At 41.5% G+C, this 16,765-nt stretch overlaps 2 protein-coding genes across 3 annotated transcripts; one reads left to right on the top strand and one right to left on the bottom strand.

Moving 5' to 3' along the window:
* Positions 1 to 232: 232 nt before the first annotated feature.
* Positions 233 to 4,389, bottom strand: LOC115788015 (major histocompatibility complex class I-related gene protein-like). The gene is made up of 8 exons (XM_030740865.1): positions 4,369 to 4,389; positions 4,088 to 4,290; positions 3,065 to 3,331; positions 2,162 to 2,440; positions 1,748 to 2,047; positions 947 to 1,051; positions 809 to 826; positions 233 to 704 (listed from the first exon to the last, which is right to left on the bottom strand). The coding sequence occupies exons 2-8, from the start codon at positions 4,134 to 4,136 to the stop codon at positions 694 to 696; spliced, it is 1,029 nt and encodes a 342-aa protein (XP_030596725.1). The 5' UTR covers positions 4,137 to 4,290; positions 4,369 to 4,389; the 3' UTR covers positions 233 to 693.
* Positions 4,390 to 5,051: 662 nt separating this feature from the next.
* slc39a7 (solute carrier family 39 member 7) lies at positions 5,052 to 15,498 on the top strand. 2 transcript variants are annotated; one of them, XM_030740864.1, is made up of 9 exons: positions 5,052 to 5,189; positions 6,060 to 6,647; positions 8,645 to 8,813; positions 9,956 to 10,036; positions 10,216 to 10,338; positions 10,448 to 10,561; positions 11,439 to 11,635; positions 14,539 to 14,829; positions 15,063 to 15,498. In XM_030740864.1, the coding sequence occupies exons 2-8, from the start codon at positions 6,069 to 6,071 to the stop codon at positions 14,791 to 14,793; spliced, it is 1,518 nt and encodes a 505-aa protein (XP_030596724.1). In that variant the 5' UTR covers positions 5,052 to 5,189; positions 6,060 to 6,068; the 3' UTR covers positions 14,794 to 14,829; positions 15,063 to 15,498. The 2 variants fall into 2 exon arrangements, with proteins under 2 accessions (XP_030596724.1, XP_030596723.1); XM_030740863.1 differs by having other exon boundaries at positions 14,539 to 15,498.
* Positions 15,499 to 16,765: the final 1,267 nt, after the last annotated feature.

Here is a 16,765-nt window from a genome sequence, read left to right as displayed (position 1 = left end):
GCACTTTTCACACAGTTAATATGCTTATTAAATCATTTTTGACAATATCATCACCCAGAGTTTAGTGAAGGCCCATCCTTGAAGTTTCAAAAGAGCTTTTTGGCCATTGCTGTTTCATTGTTGTTGAGTGATTGGTGGACTTGACAGAGGAACTGAGGTACTGCATGGCAACAATTGACTCCAATGTGACCATAAAATTATCAAAGACTTGAAAGTAATGAGTGAGACCATAAACACATGGGGAAACCATTTACTGAGATCACAGTTCAAGGGAGCTGTTTGGTCATCTGCCAAAGATTGTACTACAGTCAGCTGAGTCTCCCCCTGCTGGCTATTAGAAAGAATGCAGGATTAAGGTACTTCCACATTTGCTTCGCATTTCAGACCTGAAAGCTGCATCTCTGCTATACACACACTCTCTGTTCAGCTCATGAAAGCTGTCCAGTCTGCTGATCCAGGAGCAGTTTGAAGTAATTTCCATCAGTATATTGTGTCCAGACTGATTACATACAGTAGTCATCAAATTAAACCAGCAGTCAATCAGCAGAAAAGTGCTGTATACGTACTGTGTGTACACTGCTTGACTCAGTGGTTGTTACTCTATTCAGAAACATCTGCACTCTCCAAATCAAAATCTTTCCCTGTTTGGGAAACTGTGCTGATACTCAGTGCCCAGTCATCATCTTCTGATCTTCACTGCTCCCCTATCAAGACAAACGGTAAAGAGAAAGTCAAAGGTCTGCTGTTACAGTGAACAAAATATCACAAAGTAAAGACAAACTGATGTATTTTCAAGGAAATTACTCACTGTTTGCGAGCTGGAACCCTGAAATACGGACAGAGGATAATGTCACAAAATGATTAACAATAAATAATGTAAGTACATATAACTATCACATGCCTTAATTCCAATTTCATTAGTGGAGTAAAATCTGCTGTATCTCACCGTTATTGTTTCGGTTCCACATGAAGAATCCAAAGACTGACAGGAGGAGTAAAACTGCTGCAACACCTCCCACAGCAGGCCCAACAGGAAACTCTGAGGGAGAAGCTGAAGAGGTCCAAAATGGAGGCTTATTCACACTGCTAACAAAGCCAGCTGTTTCCAGTGTTAATGCATCAGTTCTGAATATTCTACTTGATTATGAGATACACATTCTCATTGTCTTCTTTATTGGTGTAGTTCAGGGATTTCATATTGCCTGGTGGCCAATCAGCTCACCAAAGGGTCCAGTGTGACCTGCTGTATCTTCAGTGAAGTCGTTAATGTTTAAGAAACGCTGCTGTGGGAACACCAGCATCACCTCACCGGAGCGATGCTGGAATTTTAAAGTATTTCTAAATCGCAGTTTGTTTAGCAGTAAAATTGTGTGTTTGTTTGGGATGGTTTGGAATGTAAAAGCAAAAATTTGGAATGGTCTCTAAATACTGCTTCAGCCTAACTTAATTATGTATTTTTGTTGTCACTATAAGAATATGTGAAAAGCTATGAAACTCCTCAGAGTAAATGTTATTGATACACTTGTTTCCTTCCATCTGAATGTCTGTATTATTTCTACTGAAACTATGGCTGCAACATACTGGAAATTACATATATTCATAATTTAATGAGGTTAAAATTAATTTCTGTTGAGTAAAGAATTTGATGCTGAGATTTGTTGCAGAGCTTTTAAATATCCTGGTGGATAAAAAGGGAATAAGACAATAACGTTTGATAGGCACAACATCACTTCTGAACCAGTCTTACTCCAGTTGGTCCGGATCGCTGCTTTGTCCAGTCTGGTGATGATGTCCACGACACCAGAGAGCTGAAACACACAGTCGTACCTGCTCCAGTCCTCTGGTTTCACTGATGAAACTTTCAGCTCAACACTCATCTGAAAGGTCCCATCATGGTTGGGGAGGATCTCTCCGTGCTCTACACCCTCATGAAATTCCTCTCCATCTCTCCTCCAGAACATCATGGCTCTGTCAGGGTAGAAACCTGTAGCGTGACAGCTGACCGGAGAGGAAGGAGTCCTCTGGAGGAGAGACACTGAGGGAAGAACTGGGAAAGATCAAACCAAAAAATGATATGGATGTAATGTGTGTCTATAATGGTCTGATTAGAAACAGAAAGGGAAACTTATGCATTCATATACAATGACATGTGTGATTCTACCTGATCTCTGCAGAGAGTTCCTCCCATGTTTCACGTACTTCTTCAGCCATTTAGGGCACTCGTGGATGTAGTAGTCTTTGTTGTATTCTAATCGAGGTTTTTCGGTATCCCACTGCAGTTTTAAGTTGACAGCCTGTGGTTTGGGAGCGATCCATGTTAGTGTCTGCAGGTCCAGCGCTATGAAGACTTCCCCATCATAACCATACTGATTAAAACCTGTGACTTCTTCAGTCTCATCATCCCATTCGCAGCCATTCATCCTCTGAAAAATGTGAACACCTGAGAGAGACATGTAGGCCAGTGTGTTTGTGGATGGTTAAGATTAAGGTCAATCATATTCACTATAAAGACAGCGCACACACAAGAGGAAGAAAAAAATCCCTCCTCCTCATTCTTGTTTAGGTCACTGTGGTCAGCATCACTTCCACTGCCAGCTGCTGTTGATGTGCACAGATCACAAGCAGTGAGCTTGTTTATGGAGGTGATATTTTCCTGCTGCCCCTCTAATACAACTCTTCCTCCTTAAAGGAAAATGAGCACAAAGCTCAGACCTGTCTGCAGGCCATTATACAGGCAGACCTTCAGGGTCAGTGTGCATTTTAATAAACTGCAAGCAAATAAGATATCAATCCAAGCTGAATTTTATGATCAACATAATTTAACTCTTGTTTATTTTCCCTACATAAATCACATTCATTCAAGATAATTTCACTCCATAATTTGATTGTGTCATTCATTTATCGTGGCCACTAGAAAAGAGTAAATCTCTAACTTATGGGGCAGACATTTCTGTAAGAACAAGTCTCCAGATAAAATGAAATAAATGATGATTAAAGGTGTGTGTGAATGAAAACAGGCACCATCTGCTGAAAGTGTTTGTTAGTAAAGGTGATATTAGCATACCTTCAGTTTGATTTAGGCGCGTCTTCAAATTATTAATATTGGCTCTGAAGACCTGCTGATTACCAGAGCACTTATCTGTGTACCACTTCAAGCGCTGGGGGGCATCTTTTAGGAACAACTTCATCCATTCCTGTCTGGGTTCAGCTCTCCCGATGTTGCTGTCACAGTAACCCACTAAAACCTCATCAACCAATGCTGCACCAACGAATTCTGGGAAGTCCTGGATCCCAGAGGAAGCAGTGATGAAATATTTCAGCGAGTGTTTCACTGTTGGGGAAAAATGGCACATTTGTATACTTGTAAAATGTTACTCATTAGAGCATTAATATATATTAAGTATGTGTTCATTTTAAAAACAATTTTAAATAGCATAGCCAGTAGTTTATCTGGTTCAAAAGCAAAATAAATATATGTTTACTATAAACTATGATTCAGATAAGTCAAATATATCACATCTGTATTACAGCTTTTTATCAAACATCAGCGCTTCAAATGAGGCTGGTTTTCTATACGATGGGCTGTATCAGGGAATTATCTGTACAAACAGCGGTTTGTCGCTGTGTGGGAACACTGCCCTCTAGTGTTTAGATATGTAATAATACTAAAATAATATTAATGATCGTTTTCTTATTAATAACCTTATTGAAAGCTAGTAGTAATAGGAGCAGGGGCAGCATGAGGAGTAGTAGTATTTATTGTTAATATAAGTCTAATTAGATTACATCAATGGGAACTGCGTGTGACAGTATAATGAAAAAGAGTCGACAATGTCAGCAGTTTTTCCCCATGAAAAAATCCATAATATTAACATAATCCGGAATAGATGTGTCCAAGAGTGCATTTATGAGACCATCTTAACTCCTTCATAAATGTAAACAATGTTTTTTAGGTGATCGTAAAATTAAGGACGAAAGTAAAACTAAAAGCGCAGCATCAGAGTCCCGAGACACAAGAAGAAGAAAGCCCAACAACATCTGCTGCATCAGAAACGTGCGGGACAAAAACAAGACCGAATCATTTTACCTGAAGATGCAGCGTGACAAAAGAGGAGAAAAAGACTCAGGCTGTTCATCCTGTTTGCACAAACAAGTGGAGTCCTGCAGCTGAAGCAGCTGATAAGAAACGCTAGTAGAGACGCTCAGGGCCGTCACAGCGGAGACTGACCAATCAGGTCGCATTTAGATGGAGGCGCAACAAACCGGCAGGCCGTCATCTCATACAACCCGCTGCAAAACACAAAGTGTACATATTTTAGGTGACGTGAACTTCTGCTCAGCAGCTGAACTGAATTTTAATTTTCTTACCTTTTCTTTCAATAACGTGTCAAAACACGTCAGATATGTGTCTTAGTGTAGGTTAGATTTTAGCATCTAAAAACCAAAATCATTTTTTTTTTAATTACATCAACGATCACATGTATGTTCCTATCGGAGTGCTTACTATAAGTGTTTAACTGTCATTGTCGTCAGTTTTTACATACAGTTACTACAAAGTATAATACAGTGATGACTGCTTCGTGGCATTATATTAAATGATGAACATGTGCTTTTATTAGAAATGTTAAGCTCATTCGGTGACATCTTTGTTTTTTGTTTTTTAATGCATGTACCAATCAAGAAATTATAAATGTGTAAAATCTTTATGAGTATTGTTTTGTTATGTCATGACAGTTTCTCCTGTGTTATAACAAAGTCTCGTCGTTTCTTCTTTGCATAATAAATAAAGCCGTCAGTCATTAGTGTGAAAGGATGTTTATATCCTGAGCTCCGGGATGCTGCCGTCGGTATCACATTTCTCGCGATAATTTGGTTATGCACTTTAAATCAGGATAAATCGTACTCCTTTTATTTTGAGTTAAAACTTTTAACACTTTAAAGTTTCAAGGTAAATTAAACAATTCATTTGATCTAAGTTGTGAATAAGAAAATTATCTTAAGAGCACCACAACAAGTAGCGGTAGACTTTGAATGGAACGTGTTCCCGCGAGATTTCGTTTAGTTGAGTAAATGCCACGTCTTATTCCCAGCCACCAGCAGCACCAACGCAGGCAGAAATACTGGTAGTTCTGGACGCAGGACGAACGGTTATCAAGTGGCCGACAGTCAGTGATATCTGACACTATCTGGTAGGATTGAATTGTTTATTTTTTCTGTTCTCTCGCTGCATTCAGACATGTTGCTTCTGCTGCAGCAGCATGCTAGCAAATTAGTTACTAGCTAGCTAGCCAGTTAGCAGGCTAATTGAAACCTGCGGTCAGTGGTGCTGTTTGAGCGGCTTTTACTGTTTACTTTAAGATTAAAGTTGATGCTCTCCAGAGAGATTATCCACTTTTACCCACCACAGCCGATGTGCGAAGCCGCGAGCAAATAAACAATCAGAAGGCAAGACAAATCTAGCTCGCTCAAACTCAGGTTACCCCCACTCCAGCTGACATGATACGGCTGTGTGCGCACATCAGCAGATGCTGCTGTGTCACATGCAGCGGGTATCCGGGAGAGCAGCGCTAAAAGCCACGAGCAGCTAAAACGTTGTTTGATGGGCTCTGAAGAGCTTCGAGTTGATTCACGGCAGGGGGTCAGTAGCTTCATGCAAACCGATGATCTGATGCATTAAGGATACTTCGCCTTCACATGCTGGTGGGAACTTCTTACTGCTGACTCACTGCTGTCTTAATCAGTTAAGCTGCATTTTGTTTGGATCTGAAACTCATCTGCCTGGAAATGCGTGCACCTTTTTAGTACAACTGTAACAGAGTAAACCAATAAGAGAGTTGAAGTCAGAGATCTTGGAGAACTTGAAAAGTTAGTGACCAAAATCCACTCATAGTTGCTTTGGAAGTGCTTATTCACTGAGCCACCCTCGTGCCCCATTTGGTTGGCCATTTTAGCCTGAGCATCTTTCACTTCCACTTGGCTTCAGTTCTCATGCAGAAATTGCTTCTTGGTTTCATTATGAGTTTTTATTTATTAAGCATCCTCTTTCCTCTGCATCACAGGGCTTTAATATGGGCTGTGTACATCTGCTGATACTGACGCTGGCCACTTCTGCAGTACTGCTGTTAGCCTGTCATTCAGCCACTGCTCATAGCCATTCCCATGGTGAACATGGGCACACCCACTCCCACGGCCACTCCCACGGAGAGGATGATCACCATGGGCACTCCCACGGCCCTCAGGTGAAGATGTTCCATGGAGCAAGTAAGTGGAGCGCTGAGGCCAACCTTCCTCTGCAGGAAGAGGATCATGGACACGGGCACGCTCATGATCACGGGCACGCTCATGATCACGGACACGCTCATGATCACGGACACGGGCACGCTCATGATCACGGGCACGGGCACGCTCATGATCACGGGCACGGGCACGCTCATGATCACGGGCACGTTCATGATCACGGGCACGCTCATGATCACGGACACGGGCACGCTCATGATCACGGACACGGGCACGCTCATGATCACGGGCACGCTCATGAGAATGTTGTTCGAGTACACAAGGAGGGAGGTGGACAGTCACATGGAGGTGAGAGGGCGAGGAGGGAGACAGTGGGAGAGAAGAGGAACATGGTGGAGCTCTGGACACAGGTGAGTTCATGGTAACGACAGTGGTGCTATTTTTAAATGTGGTCTAAAATATTTGTATAACACAAATAGATACACAGCTTTTTAACCAGTTCTTTATTTCTTATGAGAATACCTCTGATGTAAAAACAGACTCTGAGCTCCTTTTAAAGATCTTGTTTAAATAGAAAATGAGTTTAGGGTCAGGAATTGGTTTTGAAAACAAATCAACTTTTTTTTCTTTCTTGTATGTTGACATGATTTTCATCTCTCATTAAAACTCTCGAAGGGCAGCTCATCAAGCCAGGAAATAGTCTGTCATCAAAATAGTCACAAATTAATATGCAAATATATCGATTTTATTCAGATAAATTAAACATTCATTGCCTTTACTGTACACAGACCATTATGCTCACATACATTGTCCCCTATGTTGCGTCTGTGTTCCACAGTAATCACATGCATGAAATCACATTACATTTTGTCTATAAAGCAGTAATATAACCACTTTAAATTCACAATATATTTACAATCAAACAATTATGGCATTAGTTGTGTTGTGATTATCTTCTTGGTGCTTGAACAGACAAAGAGTAACGTGTGATTTTTGTGCAGAATTGTGCAACTGTTGCTTGGGGGAAGAATAACACGTCACAGTGATACATGAACAGACAAGGATGTGACAGTAAAGAGCAAACTGTGCTCATTCCAGAAATGTCAGTCTGTTACACTCGATCTGTGATGCTAACACAAAGCTAGCAGTGAGGTACCTAGCATGATGCTCAATCTGAATGTATGTCGACCCACAAAAGCTTCATTTTCAGTGGGTAACAGAACTGAAGGTGAAAAACATTTCTGTCAGTATGAATATGACTGGGTTACTAAAAGAAAGACCGTCTGCATGCACATTAGCTCAGGGACTCTGCAGACATGTAGACAAATGAAAGGTTTAATGCTGCATTGTTAGCTCACAGTTACACAGGTGATGTAATAAGCAGTCTAAATAATTACTGCAGTGAGTAAAAAACAAAGTAGTGCAATACTTAATTATGTGTAATGCAGATGCTGTCTATTATGGCACCAAACTTGGACTGACCCTCGCTTTAGAGGTGAGGCTTTATATGTAATTAGCATATATTTCTCTTCACGTCTCAATAATAAAAGCAGGTGAATATTCATATTTCCCAGAATGAAAGACTCATCTTTGATTGTTTTAGAACGGGAGGGCCCACACTTTTTCAGCTTGCGAGCTGCTAGCAAAGCTAGCGTGCTTAAATGCGCATTCGTAGGGTGGTAACGAAACGGATGGATGATAGTTTATCATCCATCTTTATTTCTTTTAAAGCCGTGCAATCTACATTTTTTCCCCAGCTCCACGGGGGCTGCGTGCGATCTACCTGCACTAGCCGTGGTTTGTACTGTGAGGTCTGTTATTGCAATTGGTCGCTCATGTTTTACATTGTTTTGAACGCAGACACGGCTTCCAGTGTCATTACAGTTGAGTATGGATGTAAGCAGCAAAGCCAGCTGTTACCTCACAGGAGAAATGTGCAGGTCTGTGTGACTTGCTGCTATCAGCTGCATGGGACTTGTTGCAGGCCTTTAAAAAAAGTGTTTCCAGCTCTTCTTTGTTTCTTATATTATTGAGGAGCTTGAATGCTGTGTCTGTTGCCTGAATGACTCACAGACCTGCAGTGATACACTGAAACCACTAAAGAACACACACAGAGTTGCAGTTGGCACTTGGCTGCTGTTATTTAACCACATGTGGTCTTCTGTGCCAGAAGCTCTGTAGCCTTGTTTTCCAGTCCTCAGATCTCTGCTCGCAGATCCGAACCCCTCAGTGTTATTTTTCCACCAGTAACCTCCAGATATATATATTTGTGTCCTTATTGTTTTTTCTCTGCTAATTTCTGTATCTTTCCTCGTGTCCCATCTTTGGTGATCCAGTTTAATATTTTTGTTCCAAGTGAAAACAAAACATACAAAAAGTAAACTCTCTGCTGCGTCTTTGTCTGCAGGCTGTTGGAGCCACCCTGCTGATTAGTGCGGCTCCTTTCCTCATCCTGTTTCTGATCCCAGTTCAGTCCAACAGCGACCAGCACCAGAATCTGCTCAAAGTGCTGCTGAGCTTCGCCTCTGGTGGGCTGCTGGGTGACGCCTTCCTCCACCTCATACCGCATGCTCTCGGTGAGTACCTGAGTATTCCTCCCATTTCCATTATTTTTTTACTGTGCATATTTTGCTGTAAAGGCCGTTTCACACCGGACGTGTTGCGTTTTTGTGAATAAATCGTCCTCATAAAACGCACTGTGAAAGAAATGAAGTCGACATCAAGCGATGATGTAATGAGGTCCTGATGTTTCTAAACAAGAGAAGGAAGAAACAGATTCTGTGTTGATCCAGCTCATAAGAAAGCAGCAGCAGGGAGAGTTTTACGGTTTGATCCCGGAGTTGAAGCTGCATCACGGATGCTTTCGCGCATATTTCAGGATGTCAGTGGGACAGTTTGAGCTCTTGTTGGCAGAGTTGGGATCACATGTGAGGAGGCAGAGGATAATATCAGAGAGCCGACTGACTCAGAACAGTGTGTAGCTGTGTGAGGTAAAATAGTACGAGTTTACTGTTCCCACATCACTGAATATTCAGTACATTTTGAGCTATGAGCGCACATGTTGCTAAATGCAGCGCTCTCATTGGTCAGATCTGTTTGTTTGCTTGCGAAAGTCAGAAAAATCAAACTTGATCCGAAAAAATAAATGCTGCAAATTCGTCCTGTAAAATGATGCGGTCGGTGTGAACGGCTGCATTAAGAACAGGCGAGTCCAAAAAATGTTTTTAATGCACGAAACATTCGCACGAAATTTACACGTCCGGTGTGTAAAGGCCTAAAGTTCTGTGATGTAAGTTAATCATGTAAGATCTAAGCTTATTTAAGGTCAGAATTGTCATTTAGGTGTATTTGTGAAGTACTTCAAATATCTTCACATCAATTCACAACAAGCTTTATACCTTATACCACTGAACGTGTCGAATGCGACACAGCATAAAAGTGCTGCCGTTCGTGGGCTTTCAGCAGCAATTACCGAACGAAAGCTTGTAGCTGCTTGTTGTTTGGAGTCTCACCAGCAGTGTCTGATCACCCTGCACAGGCTTACAGCTTTGGCACTCCAGTCAAACCCATATTTGTCTGTTAAGGTAAAATAAGCAGCTCAGTGTCTCTGTAAGTTTTTAACTTTTAGATTTCTAAAATAACTGGGGAAAAAATGACGTTAGTCTGATCCTCAGTTTATCTTTTTGACACCTCGTTGTGTCATCTTTGTTTTGCACAGAGCCCCACTCACATCATGGAGATGGAGATCATGGACACTCACATGCAAGTAAAGAGTCACATGACCACGGCCACTCTCACGGTATGCAGTGATTGTATTTCTTTGTTTTCGTGTAGCCAGCTGGTTCTCTGTTATTGACCGGTGATTAAAAAAAAAGTTTTTAAACAGCTAAGAAGAGCTCATGTGTGCAGCTCAGCTGTATACTGGACTCAGCATGTATTGAACGTCCTACCAGTTCTTGCTGTTTCCTACCTGTACAGGAGCTGCCCACGGTCACATGATGTCTGTGGGTCTTTGGGTTCTTGGTGGGATCATCGCCTTCCTAGTTGTGGAAAAATTTGTGCGTCTGCTGAAGGGAGGGCATGGCCATGGACACTCTCACGGTACGCTGAAGGAAACTCATCTGTTGCTCTGAAAGAAGACGTGCTCAGCACATTTCCCTGCTTTAGTCTCTGTAGGTGTTTTAAACCTTCTCCTGTGTCGTCTTTCCAGCTGCTCCCAAAGAGAAGGACAGTGATGGAGAGGAAGAAAAGGAAAAGAAGAAGAAAGAGAAGAAAGAAAGTAAAGATGAGAAGACATCAAAGAAAGAGGAGAAAAAGAGGACAGGTGAAGCACTGAAGTATAGATACTGCTTTGAAGTCAAATACACTTTGATCTGTCATTTTAAATGGCCTAAGTTTAAAGTGCAAAGTATCCTTAAAATTCCCCCCAAATATATCCCCTGCTTTTCTCTTTGATAGAGGTGTAATGCTGTGTTCCTTTTACCTCATAAGTTGGATGTCAAAGCTGGAAGTGACATCACACCCGGCTTGACCACCTTCGGATGGTAGTTGTTAGAAACCAGGCAACGTTTTGCTGCCAAGCAACACAGTCATTTAGCCATTTATCACTAGCAACACCTGAAGTACAACACAGCACCCTTTATTCTGTCTGCTCACCGTTCACTGACAGACATGGTCAGTACTCTGTGTATGACATGTGGAGACTTACAAATACGCAACAGTGGTAGCACAGATCACAGGTTCCACTGTTTCTGCTCACTGCTGCCGTCTTGGATTGTGAAGTTGGGATTGGTATGGCTGTTCCAGCCTTCCCACAGGGAAAATTCCCTTTGGGAAATTCAAATGAGACGGGAATGGAATTAAAGTGGTGCTGCAGCTGTCGTTGCTGCAGGGGTTGGATTGGGGGTCACTCAGTTTGGAGGCTTTATAATTGTTTGTAACCTACAACAATTTGCAGTGCAGGATGAAACAGAACATGTGTTTACTGCATGTGAAATGGTAAATAGACTGATACCAGGCAGTCTCCCATTCAAGTACTAACCAGGCCCAACCCTGCTTGAAATTCTTTTATTTTTTTTACCTGCCGGAGTAGAAAATAGTCTGTGTTTGTTGTTCTGTGCCTCACTCCATGACCCACTCACCCCTTTACATATTCTTAAGGTCTTTGCTCAGTTTAGTTACTGTTCTTTCCACTAATGCAGATATCAAGGTGTCTGGTTACCTGAACCTGGCAGCTGACTTCACACATAATTTCACTGATGGTTTGGCCATCGGTGCTTCCTTCCTGGTTGGTCCAGCAGTGGGGACTGTCACCACCCTCACCATCCTGCTCCATGAGGTCCCACATGAGATTGGAGACTTTGCCATCCTCATCCAGTCTGGCTGCACCAAGAGGAAGGTAACTGATGACTCAGGCTGTAGTTTAGTGTCAAATAAGAAAAAACTGTAAAAAACAATCCGAAGGTTGGCGGCACAGAGTACTGATATGGATAGCTCTCAAAATTCTTTACAAAGAACAAACTTACACTATAAATTAAGCTTAAATCAGAAGTTTGACACCCCCGTGTGTGTGTGTGTGTGTGTGTGTGTATACACATATATATATATATATATATATATATATATATTATCATCATCATCATCATCATCATATATCATCATCAAAATTAAAAGAACTAAACATTTGAAATTTTTCAGTCTGTGTACGAACATTAACGGGTATCAATGGCACACTAATGTCCCCGTCCTGAGCTCACAGCTCCGGGGTGCCGGCGTTTTAAATGCTCAGCATTGCAGTGATGCTGCCGTGGAAGAACGCTGTGCTCTGCACCGTCTGCATTCAGCTTTATTTTGGTTTCTGTCAAATGCTGCCACATTTTCTATTTTCTACACCCTCCTCTCTGTTCCACCAGCGTTACGCTGTTCTGTTACTTTCTTCTTCGTTAATATTGCTTTTATTGGCAATTACAAAATCACACGATAAGCAGAACAAAATTGATCGATTAAAAGTACGACACTTCGACGATGAAATTCCACATTGACACATTTTTGTAGATTCGATTACATCGATGAATCATTGAAGCCCTAATAAGCAGAAAACAACTGAATACAAACGAGTTAATAACTATTAGAACAAAGACACCCTGTTTACATGCAGGTTAAACTGTAGATTTACACTGTAGAAAGTGTCAACCAGGAAATGTTATCCACTCACATACTGACACGTCGGGGCTGTTTCTCAAACCTCAGGTACGGGGGATTATTTCTCAGTTGGAACACCAGCGTACTTGATGACATCACAGCTCAGCTCCAGTGTTTCTGTCGCCTTCCAGCTTAAATTTACTGACTGATTGGTTTTAAAAACTTCATCTCTGAATAAAAACATGTATACACAGCTCTGCTGCTTACTTTACAAAAACAGGTCAAATATTAAAATTATATTATTTTTAATCCAGAACACTTCCATCCTTTAAAAAATTCTATTTGTTTAGAATACAGTCAAATAAATATTAACATTTTAAAACATATAGTTTGATCATTTCTGGAGCAGGCTTGTCATCAGTCTTCACGATCTCCATAAACAGCATCAACATGCCGATGCGATGTTCCCATTCTGGTGAAAAGGCTCTCCTGTTCCTTCCTGAATAAAATATTTTTAATATCAGTTTTATTGATTTGCACAGGAACAAATGAAATGCCGAAATGAACCAAACATCAGCCATTAGAGATAATTTGAGTGTATTATATCTGTGTGTAACTTCCACTCAGCAGTGAAAACCAGCGAGAGTTTTGAAAACGCTGTGCCGGCAGTCTGGAGTTCTCCCCGCCTGTAGCGACCGTCGTTCGGCCGGCGCCGTTAGAGCAGCAGAACGGACATCTCCGAAAACGTCGGAGCACATTTGAATTCAAGCAATATCTTGATAAACTGAGGAGATATTTGATGTTTACACATCTACATTCTCGCCTGAAAACACCGTAAAAATCTGTTTTGTGTCACAGAAGCGGTAAAATTTCAAAATTTACTCTCACTTTTAGCCGCTCTATTCCGCCTATTACTATTACTCTATTACTAAAACCTCTGGTTGGTTTTGAGCTTTGTTTGAAATGCATTCTGGGATACTTGGCTGCACCAAGTCCACACAAGTCACCACCGATGCAGACTCGATAAAAGGGGCGGAGCGAGAACACATCCGGGTGTTTTGAACTTGCCTTTATGCGTACTTAGGTTTGGAACAGTACTTGGACTGAGAGTGATGACGTTTCACAAGTTCACGAGTACAGAAGTCCGCACAACAACGCATATTGAGAAACGGCCCCGGTCTCATAGTCACTTTAGCCTTTAAATGACAACCCAAGCTGCAGTCATTAAATAACTACTGCTCCTCCTTCCCCATAAAACTGTAAAAGCCTGCTGTGGTCTGGTTGGCAGCTGTGCTGTTGAACCATGAAGCTCTTTTATTTTGCTGTTTAGGCCAAAAAGTCCTTGAATTTCTCAGTACACATTGCAGTGAGTCTTTATTAATTTAACAAAATAAGCCAAAATCCAGTGTGTGAAAAATTAAACACACCCTTACTGCTTCTGCAGAATTAAGACAGTAAGTAGCAACACTTAATTAATTGATCATCAGCAAGTGTGAGCACCTCTATAAAAGCAGAAGCTTTGGCAGTTTGCTGATCTGGAGCATTCAGGTGTGTGTTGCCCATCAATCTGGGGAAGGGTTCTAAAAGGGTTCTAAGGCCATTTCCAAACAATATGAAGTCAAAGTTCACATCTCAACCCAACTGAAATGCTGTGGTGGGACCTTAAGAGAACTGTGCATAAGTGAAAGTCAGCAAAACTCAGTGAACTGGAGCCTATCCCAGCTGACATAGGTACACCCTGTATAGGTGGCCAGCCTATTACAGGGCCCGCACAGAGAGACAGGCAATCATTCACACTTATGGGCAATTTTGAATCACCAATTAACCTAACCCCATGTCTTTGGACTGTGAGAGGAAGAAACCTGGAGATGCATGCAAACCCCACACAAAGACCCTGGCCAAGGTGGAATTGAACCTAGGACCTCCTTGCTGTAAGACAATGGTGCTGCCCCAAGATTTAAGATTTTTATCTTAATAATTAAAACCTCCTTTTTTTTTTTTAGTGAATGTCTAAAATGTGGTGCTAAAACAATACAAACATTTGTGTTGTAATATTGTATTAAGTGTGAGGGCTAAAATATTCTGGCCTCGTTAAAAAATGTAAAAGCATAAAAACTCAGAAACAGTGACATGCAGTGTGATCTTCCTCTTTGCCTTCAGGCCATGTGTCTACAGCTGCTGACAGCCCTGGGAGCTCTGGCCGGGACGGCTTGCTCCCTGTTCGCTGAAGGCGTGGGCGCCGCCGCCACCGCCTGGATCCTGCCCTTCACAGCCGGAGGGTTCGTTTACATCGCCACAGTGACGGTGCTCCCAGAGCTGCTGGCGGGCCGCTCCAGTTTCGGCCAGTCTCTGATGGAGATTGTGGCCCTGCTGTTCGGAGTCGGCATGATGGTGTTGATCGCAGAGTACGAGTGAGGCTCTGCAGAGCGGACAGACTTCTTACAGCGTGAGGTGGGGATGCAGAAACGGAGAGGAAAGGGGTCAAATGGTTTAAAAACGCAGGGATCATGAGGACTGTATCTGTCAAAGTTGTGTTTTCTTATTTTGTTTTTAAGTTGTATTTTGGCACAAAAATCAATGGAAAATGAATATTTTGTTGTCAAGTGTTTTTTTTTTGTTTGTTTTTAAGCAGTTCATGCGCACATCCATGATTTGTGTCACTACTTTGTGTTTTTTTTGAGAAGGATTGTGAGCACTTCTCCAGTGTTAACACCTCTCCACTAAAGAAACTGACAGCTGGAAAAAGAACATCAGATTTTTGAAGAGGAGAAGAAGAAGAAGAAGGAGGGCCTCCATCAGGGCAGGTGCAGCAGGAGGTGGACTCCTTCTGTACACCAGTCTCAGAATCCACTTGTCATCCACCTGCAGTCTAACTACATGCTGAGCTGACAATAACTTCCCTCCAAAAGTGGCTTAAGTCAAAGACATTTTCCATCTGAATCCATATCTGTTTATGAAGTGACAGGTCCTCCATTCATTTCAGAGTTTGGTCAGTGAAAGAGTGGAGAATAGTGGTGAGCAGTGACCTGCTCAGTTCTCAGTTGTTTAATGTCTGCTTAGTTTGAATGTACCAACTCAATATTTTTACATTCCACACAATAAAAGTAAATGTGGCTTTTATGCATGTGCCTCAATCCCCTTGGCAACCACTGTTTTGGATGTTAATGCCCTCTCGTGTAGCATAAATGAAATCTCCGGTCATAAGCAGTGTTTTCAGGCTGTGCTGTGTTGTTGAAATTGAGCAGAATAACATGAAACACAATTAGTTCATCTCTCTTTGCTTTTTATTGGAATATTTTGTATCGAGCTGACAGACATTATTCCGTTAACTTGCCGCACCTAAATCACCTGAAAAACTACGTGATGCCCTCTGGTTATTATGGGGTGGCTGTAACTCCGGAGGTAGAGCAGGTCATCCACCAATCAGAAGGTTGGTAGTTTGATTCCTAGCTGCTCTGGGCTGCATGCCCAGAGGTGGCAGAAGTACTAACGTTCTGTACTTAAGTAGAAGTACAAGTACTTGTGTTAAAAAAATACTTTGGTTGAAATACTGGTTCAGCTTCTTTACTCAAGTAAAAGTAAAAAAGTACAGGCTCTGAAATGTACTCAAAGTAAGAAAGTAAAAGTAGTTCTTTGGAGGACGTTTCTACCTGCTATTTTTGTGTAAAGCTAACTGAACCTCATTATACATTATAATAATAATATAAAATAATACATGAGAATAGAAATGTTATTTCAATCTAAATTTTAATCCTAATGAATGCACTCAGTTTGAATTTCCTATGTAGGACACAAACTGTGAGGCCAGGTGTATTTATATAGCACATTTAACACAACAACAGTTGACCAAAGTGCTATACATTAATATAGAATCAAGAATCAATTAAGAACCAAATTATTGTTGTTACGTGTCAAACAAATGAGTGCTTCAGAACACCCATCCAAAGACAGAGACAAACAATCCACAAACATAGGACATAACTGTTCCGTGGACTTGCTGCTGTCACAGGCGCTGCCATTTAAGAGATAAGAGGGAAACAATAGAACAAGTGAGGAAAAATCATACGGGGCACCATATGAGGTGAGTCTTTTTGTTGAGTTCTCGGTAGTCTATACAAAGACGTAACCTACCATCTTTTTTTCTCACACAGACAACTGGTGAGGCATAAAATGAGTTGGACTTCTTTACCCATCCTTGTGCAATAAGGTTGTGCAGGTATTCTTTCATCTCCTTATATAGTGGCTTTGGTACTGACAGGTAAGTGCGTGCCACAGGATCCAAATCCTTCAGTGATATCTTCAGTTTCATCTTTTCAATTCACCCAATGTCATCATTTGATTTAGAAAAGGAAGCGCATTCATCACGAAGCATCCCTTGTACCACCAC

This window comes from Archocentrus centrarchus, chromosome 11 (assembly GCF_007364275.1).
Source record: "Archocentrus centrarchus isolate MPI-CPG fArcCen1 chromosome 11, fArcCen1, whole genome shotgun sequence".
Taxonomy (NCBI): domain Eukaryota; kingdom Metazoa; phylum Chordata; class Actinopteri; order Cichliformes; family Cichlidae; genus Archocentrus; species Archocentrus centrarchus.
The sequence above is the reverse complement of the archived record's forward strand: the minus strand, read 5'-3'. Positions and strand labels throughout refer to the sequence as shown.